This window comes from Malania oleifera, chromosome 6 (assembly GCF_029873635.1).
Source record: "Malania oleifera isolate guangnan ecotype guangnan chromosome 6, ASM2987363v1, whole genome shotgun sequence".
Lineage (NCBI taxonomy): Eukaryota > Viridiplantae > Streptophyta > Magnoliopsida > Santalales > Ximeniaceae > Malania > Malania oleifera.
Genome location: NC_080422.1, coordinates 1,712,298 through 1,720,576, shown reverse-complemented (window position 1 = coordinate 1,720,576; position 8,279 = coordinate 1,712,298). Strand labels below are relative to the sequence as shown.

Genomic DNA, 8,279 nt, shown 5'->3' with positions numbered 1-8,279 from the left:
TCCACCTCATCCTCTCAGATACCGATCTTAATCACCCTGGCTTTATCCACCAACACCGAGAACTCGCGGATCTAAAGCATACCCACTAGTCTGCGAATATTCTTCCTCAAGCCTTTCTCAAATCTCTAAGTCTTCTCATACTCGTTCGAGATCAAACACGGCACAAATCGGGACAACTCTATGTACCGAGCTGCATACCGCTGTACCGTCATACTCCCCTAAGTCATAGCAGAAAACTCATCCGCCTTCGCATCACGCACTGAAGCCGGGAAGTATCTGTCAAAGAACACCTCCTTGAAACGGCTGCATGACATCTCCTAAGGACCACCCCTCTGCTTCTCCAGCAGATTCACTGTAGTCCACCATCAACCCACCTCCCCAGATAGCTGGAAGGTAGCATAGATTACTCGCTGCCTATCCGTGCAGTGCAGGACCTCTAAGATCCTCTAAGTCTTTTCCACCCAGTCCTCTACTATCATTGGGTCATGTCCCCCAGAGAACGTCGGAGGATACATGCGTGTGAACCTCTCAATGGTGCACCCCACTGCAATAAGAGAGCGTTCGCGTCTCCTCATACTCCGCCCGATCTCTTGCAAAACCTACCTCGTCAAACCTCGAGGCACAGAAGGAGACTCGTCATTCGCAGTCTCCTCGAAGCTACTTCTCAAGTCATTATCCTTGGGCTCCATTCTGAAACACAATAGGAATCTATCATCATCCCTACAATGCATATAGTTAACAAAATGATCTATAACTAATTGTGTTAACTACTCCCTGCCAGGTTCAGGTCTGTCCTACCACACCGACACGAAAGTCATCAATGGTCTGCCCTGCCTTTACTAGAATCGTCATCCCAGGAAAAGCACGAAATACCGCCAACAAATCCCGGTCTAGCAATAGAATAACCCTCAACCGACACTACCCACATCCAACATCCTATACTCTGGTGTGTACTCACTGCTAAGCCTAACCAAGTCTACAAGACTTGACAATCTGGTTAGCTCTGATATCATGCTATCATGCCCCGAACTCGAAAATGGGATCTAGGGGTGAAAATGTAATCTAACCTGTCCCTGTATCATACAAACCATCCAAAAATACAGTACAAAGGATCAGGGTCCAACCTCGTGGGGTTCCTAGGCACCCTATACACATCCAAACACAACAGAATATATGCAGCGAAAATATGTCTTTCTACATAAGCATGGTACCATACCAGAGTCTATATAAGAGTAGGAACAAGGTTCCATAAAAAATGTACAAACGGGTGCCCAACACATCTCAAAATGGCAACCCACAAAACACAAGTCCTAACACCTACCCAAGCGCTACCCGTAGTACATCGGCCACTACGCTCCTAACCCAAGGACGCTAGTCTCGGTTACTCGAAGGACTTGTAAAAATGTACGTACAGTAGGGGTAAGACACATCTCAATAAGGCAAATACAGGTTACACTAGTGTATGACATTTGAGTGTTATCATGACAGCAAATATATACACAGTTAAAAGCATTTCCACTGTTTTCACAATGCAGTTCCAGTACAGTACATACACACACACACACACACACACGCATACGCACACCCATGATCAACTCGGTGTCGCACACCCCTCGGCCCGAAGCCGGTCTAGGATATCCAGCGTTAGCTCGTAGCCACCCCGCGATACGCGGCGCCATCGGCACATGGCTAGTCCTAGACTACCATGGCATCGTACCGGCGCTAATTGGTGGATCCACACCCTTCGGTGATCAGCAGGTATAGGCTCACACCCTAGGATATAGAGTCGGACACTCTTGCCTACATGGCAGGCGATAAACACATGCCCTCGGATATAGAGCCGAATACTCTTTCGTACCTGGAACAATTTGGAACCCAGTTCCTACTACATTTCAACCAAAACACAAACATGCATGCTCATATAACCAAACAAACGAATCCTATTTGGTAATCTAAAATCATGGTTTTCCAAACACATACAGTTTAAAACAAGTCAAGGCACGACCATCCTTATATCACAGTATAAATCATCATATACACACGATTTCCAACAAAACCAAGGATGCAGCCCGTCGCCCCCTTTTCCCAAAACTGTAATCATGAAAAACCCATAGTTTTACCCGTTAGATCTCCCCTAAATGAGTAGTCAAAACACACACAAGATTGTAGACCATAGTTCCACCGAGTCCGATTTCAAAAATAACTAATATAAACTGTATTCCCTTACCTTTCTCCCAGATGATAGATCTCGAACTCTAAGGCTCCTAAAGAGTGAACTGAGTTCTCAAAACCTACAAATCACAATATAGAATATACTCATAACTTCATCCTCTACCAAACTATCGGATCAGAAAAGTAAACCGAGCCTTACCTCGATTTTAAGCCAAAACCCAAAAATCTCTAAAATGGGATTCCGATCCGTAGGTTTTGTAGAGAATCCTTCCACGATCCTCGTGGTAACTTTGGATTAATGATTCTCGCGACGAACGACGAAGAAATCTAGAGAGATGGAGAGTAGGAAGAGTTCTAGAGAGAGAGAGAGAGAGAGAGAGAGAGAGAGAGAGAGAGAGAGAGAGAGAGAGAGAATCTAGTTTTCTTAGCCTGGAAGTAAAGAGAAAGGATATTTATAGCCCTTTGACTCGGCCATCCTCATCGACAAAATGGTGTCCTCGTCGACAAGGTCATATAGACAACTTGTCGACGAAACGGTGACCTCACCGACGAGTCTGAGATTCTCGGTTTCCCAAAATCTCTCGGCTTCTCCTCGTTAACGAGCCTCTGAACTTCATCAACAAGAAATACAAGGCCTTCATCGACGAACTTTGGCTTCGTCGACGAAGCTTATTGAAATTCTAATTTTACCCTCTCTTAATTATTTAAACCCATATATCACGGTTCGGGTTCTTATATAGTATGTGAGAGTATAGCATGTGAATACGAAAATAAATGCCCAAAATAAATACATTCTCTTTACAAAATGATTTTGAAATGAATGGATGGAAAGAGAGTTGGAGAGTTTAGTTTGAAAAATTTTGCCCCAAAGAAGAAATTTTTGCAATAAAAATGGGTTGGAGGAACTTTTATTAACAAAGGATTAGAGAGAAATTTAGAGTTAATCAAAATTTTTAATCTGGAGTTATGAGGGGGCATTTATAGAATTTTTAGAAAATCTGACCATTAGGGACATATTAGAGATTTTTGGAAAAGTTTAAATAAGGTTAATAAAATTTTAACTGTGTTTTAACCTTGTTAATTCTCGCCAACCTGAGAGCACTGATCGACCGAACTTAAGGTTCGGTTGACCAAGTGTCCAAGTTCAGTCGACCGCGGAGAAAATGTACTTAGTTGTTGGTCAACCGTCTCAGAAGATTTGAAAGTGATTTTCCAATTTAGCGTGGTTCGGTCGATCGGGACACTTTGAACTATGAAGTTCGGTCGACCAGGTAGTTGGGACATCACCTGAGGAACTTCAGTCGACCAGGACGTTGAAGTACTTTCCTTGTCGGTCAACTAAAAGGTTAAAGTGTTGACCAGGGGAAGTTCAGTCGACCAACATAATTGAACTAGTCTGGTTCTGTCAACCAAGCCATGATCAAATTGTTGACCGCTGATCTGTTCGATCGACCAAGTGATTTATACTAGGAAAGTTCGGTCGACCGAACACGCATTTTTAATGCATTTCGGTTCTAATCCCTTTGTATATTAACTCTATTCATATAATGATTAATGTTTAAGACTATACGACATATTTTTATAAATTATAGGAAGTCCTAAGGTCAGTTTAGGTCTTCTTTAGGACACCTAAAAAATCTGGCGTCAGCTAGTCGAAGGGTGATCTCTAAGGTTCTGTGGCCCCTTATGGTCAGTCTATGGTCATCTGAGCATTTAAAACATATCATGCAGATGCATGTATTATTACAGACTAAAGATAAAAATTAAATGCATATACAAATTAAAATGAACGTCTTCGTCTTTTGCTCTTTAGTCTTCATGGAATACGCCGGAAAATATGATTTTTATGTTCCTCTAAGCTTCCATGTCCTTTACCTTATGTGTGTGCTGAATCATAAACCTGTTCAAAAACACTAAATGCACATATGAAATACTTGTGCTTTGTCAGCATCAAAATAGGGATCAAATTCAAAAAGTCAACATGAAGCAAATCTCGTTGGACGAACCAGCGAGATTTGCTACGCGTCCAGTGCCGGATGGTTCATCGATTAGTGTTCCCAAACAAATCTCACTGGATGAACCAGCGAGATTTGCCACACGTCTACACCAGCATCATTCATGCACAGTCCCAGAGTTTTATCTAATTCGACCTTGTTGAGGTCTTTTAATTTTTGTAGGACGGTGTTTGGAGTTTTTTCCTAAATTAACTTTTTTTGCTAAAAATAATACCCTATTCTAAGAAATATTTCCTAAAATAACTCTAACGAAACATCGCTACTTGGTCCAGCAAGATATTTCGTCAGAGTCATTTTAGGAAATATTTCTCAGAATAGGGTATTATTTTTAGTAAAACAAGTTAATCCAGGAAAAAACTCCAAACACCGTCCTACAAAAATTAATAGACCTCAACAAGGTCGAATTAGATAAAACTCTGGGGCTCCTTAATATCAACTTGAAATACATTGAGCACAATGATGATTGGACTGAGATTAAATCAATTCTAAATTTGAAGTAAACAATACACACAATCACAATACGTTTAGGAAATTTTAAACGCTCTCCTGAGTCCTGGCGGCAATTGCTGCCCCTTTGGGCTTCTGTAACTTGTAAGATGATTCCTTGACTAGAGCACGACTGCTGTTTGATGTATTCGATTCATAGAAATCTTTTATCTCTCGCCGATTCTCTAGCATCAAAACTGCGCAACGATCTCCTGAACCTTGGACAACTTCAACAAATCCACGCTCAAATCCTAACCAGCGGCTATCTCCATTCGACTCCTTTCCTCACGACCTTCCTTTCTTCATGTTATCGGTCTCAGAAACCCCGTTACGCTCTGCTTTTGCTGCAGACGCTGCCACATCCGGACCCCTCTTTGTGGAATTCAATGATTCGAGTTTCGTTAGGACATGGTAATGGCGTAGATTTTGTTAGTTTTTACAATGTTATGCTCTATAACAATGTGGTTCCCAGCAAGGCTGTGTTTACTTCAATCCTTCGCTCTTGTGCCGTTAATTGCGCAACCCAAATCGGCGAAGCTTTTCATTCCCAGATGATAAAAATGGGTTTTCCGTTCGACGTGATTTTACAAACTGGGTTGCTTGATTTTTATGCCAAAGTTGGAAATTTAAGGTCTGCTGAACGAGTTTTCGTAGAAATGCCTGAAAAGGATGTGGTGGCAAATAATGCAATGGTTTCAGCTTTAAGTATGCACGGGCATGTCAAGGAAGCACGGGATTTGTTTGACGAAATGCCGGAGCGGAACTCTTGTTCTTGGAATTCGATGATAACTTGCTATTGCAAGTCCGGCGATATTGATTCTGCACGGTTGATGTTTGATCGCTGTCCGGTTAAAGATGTGGTCTCGTGGAATGCAATGATTGATGGTTACTGTAAGTCTGAGCAGTTAACACTTGCTCAGGAGTTGTTCAACCAAATTGGATCGGTTAAAAACTGTGTCACTTGGAATACGATGATATCTGGGTATGTACAGTGTAGGGAATTTGGAAGAGCAATCTTGACATTTCAGCAAATGCAAGCTGAAAACGTGAGGCCGACTGAGGTGACCATGGTTAGCTTGTTATCTGCCTGTGCCCATCTTGGTGCCTTAGATATAGGAGAATGGATTCATGCTTATATTAGAAGGAAAAATTTCAAAATGGATGTTGTTTTAGGTAATGCTCTTATAGACATGTACTGTAAGTGTGGGAGCATAGAAGCTGCTGTAGATGTATTTCGTGGACTCCCAGTGAGGAACATCTTTTGTTGGAATTCTATTATTGTAGGACTAGGAATGCATGGTTATGGGCAAGAGGCTATAGATGTTTTTACTTCCATGAAAAAGGAGAAGATACATCCAGATGAGGTCACCTTTGTTGGGCTTTTGAGTGGTTGTAGCCATTCAGGCTTGGTTTCTGCAGGTAGAAAATATTTCTCTCAAATGCGACTCAGGTATGGGCTTGAACCTCGAATTGAACACTATGGCTGCATGGTTGACCTTCTGGGTCGAGCTGGCCTTCTCAAAGAAGCATTAGAACTCGTAAGGACCATGCCCTTAAACCCAAATTCAGTGGTGTGGGGAAGCCTGCTCCGAGCATGTCAAATTCATAAGAACACTGAACTTTGTGAGCTAGTGACACGGCATCTCTTGGAGTTGGATCCATCTGATAGTGGAAATTATGTGTTTATGTCCAACCTATATGCATCATTAAATCGCTGGAGTGATGTGGGCATATGTCGAAAGTTAATGATTGAGAAGGGAGCACATAAGACGCCCGGATGCAGTTCAGTTGAGGTAGACAATATTATACATGAGTTTGTGGCAGGTGACACTTCACATTCCCAATTCCCACTAATTAATGCATTCTTAGATGAGATTGCGAAGGAATTAAAAGCTCACGGGCATAAGCCAGATACAACTTCTGTGCTGCATGACATAGAGGAAGAGGAGAAAGAGAGTGCAGTTGGATACCACAGTGAGAGGATTGCTGTTGCTTTTGGACTTATGAGCACGCCTTCTGGAAAGACTATTCGGGTGGTAAAGAATCTACGAACATGCAATGACTGCCATTCTGCTTTGAAGGTTATATCTAAGGTGTATAAGAGGGAAATAATTGTGAGAGATCAGAATCGATTTCATCATTTCAAGAATGGATCTTGCTCTTGCAAGGACTACTGGTGATTTATCATCTAAAATTGATTCCTTATTCACTTATTGTACTGATTTTTAATAGTCTATGTGCATAATATATCCCTGAGCAGATAGCATCCTGTTTACTTTAATTTGTGTAATTTGAAATTATCATCCTGTTAATTCAGATAATGTATCCAAATAGTAATCGAAATAAATTATGACCTTTTTGATATCTTATGACCTGGGGTGTAACGACTTGCTTATTTTACAAATTATTTTTTTTTTCCATAATAATATTCTATATAATATCTCTGACAAATCATAACCAACCTGGTAATTCATAATCCACCTGAACCCAAGGGTACCAAGGATATACCTGAAATATAATACTGATACCTAAGTAGCAAGAAACGTAATATCATATACATATCAAATTATCATCCAACATAATACCAGAGTTTACCACATCCTTCATATAATTACACACAACCCAAAATATCCAAAAGCAAGTCCTAGGGTCGTCACCCAAAAATTCATCTGACCCTAACAAAAGACTTACCCTTCAAATAGGGTAAAACAACTGAATCCTAACGCTGCGGAGCTTATCTACTCTTCTATCTGGGGCTTCTGAAATGTTTATATAAATTGGGGCGAGACACCTCTCAGTAAGGGAAATAAATTAATATCAGTGTGTGACAACATGAGTGTTTTTGTGTTATGCATATAATAGTGCATAACATACTTGATAAAACTGTCTGTATCATATCTAAGAGAACCATGTTTTATCATATAATTGTATAACATACTGAATTTCTATGCACATAAATCATCTCATATAACTGTACATAGAAAACCTCCTGGATGGTTAGCTGGTTGGTGTCATGTCTTACCACCATATGACTGGGTTGTGCGGCCCGAAGGCGGGACCTAGCAATGGTTGGCCGACTACGCTAGATCAACATAAGTCTGTAAGTACGATAGGTTTGTCCCTCTTGGTCCAGACACTAGAGGGACGCCTGCACTACAATAAACCACATCAGCTGCACTAACATAAACATGATTGTGATCATATAGTTACGGTATCGTGCTTCGTGAGAGGCTAAATTAAACCAATCAGGTTCTGATAACATATATCATATTTCCAAATAATGATACATGACTATTTCATAATCATATCTGTCATGTTAATATATTTATACATCTTTGCATAGTATATCATATAAAATTTACGGCCCTTACGCCGACATTTTGTACTTTGTAAATCACGGCCCGTACGCCGGTATTGCATATCATAAAAGCCTTCGGCCCTTACGCCGGTATTTCATATAAAAGTTCGGCCCGTACGCCGGCATATCGTATAAAATTCTCGGCCCTTACGCCGATATATCATATAAAATCCTTGGTTTGAAAAATCCCTGTATCATTTTATCATTTTCCTGAAAATAGTAATAACATACCTATTTTGTAAACATGA

The 8,279-nt window shown here is 40.8% G+C and overlaps 1 protein-coding gene across 1 annotated transcript; it reads left to right on the top strand.

The window, feature by feature from the left end:
• Positions 1-4,618: 4,618 nt before the first annotated feature.
• Positions 4,619-7,042, top strand: LOC131157644 (pentatricopeptide repeat-containing protein At1g08070, chloroplastic-like). The gene has a single exon (XM_058111950.1). The coding sequence runs from the start codon at positions 4,817-4,819 to the stop codon at positions 6,851-6,853; it is 2,037 nt and encodes a 678-aa protein (XP_057967933.1). The 5' UTR covers positions 4,619-4,816; the 3' UTR covers positions 6,854-7,042.
• The last annotated feature ends 1,237 nt before the right edge of the window (positions 7,043-8,279 follow it).

Bases quoted from the DNA above. Each gene is read 5' to 3' on its own strand.
- LOC131157644 (XM_058111950.1), top strand. From the start codon at position 4,817: ATGTATTCGATTCATAGAAATCTTTTATCTCTCGCCGATTCTCTAGCA.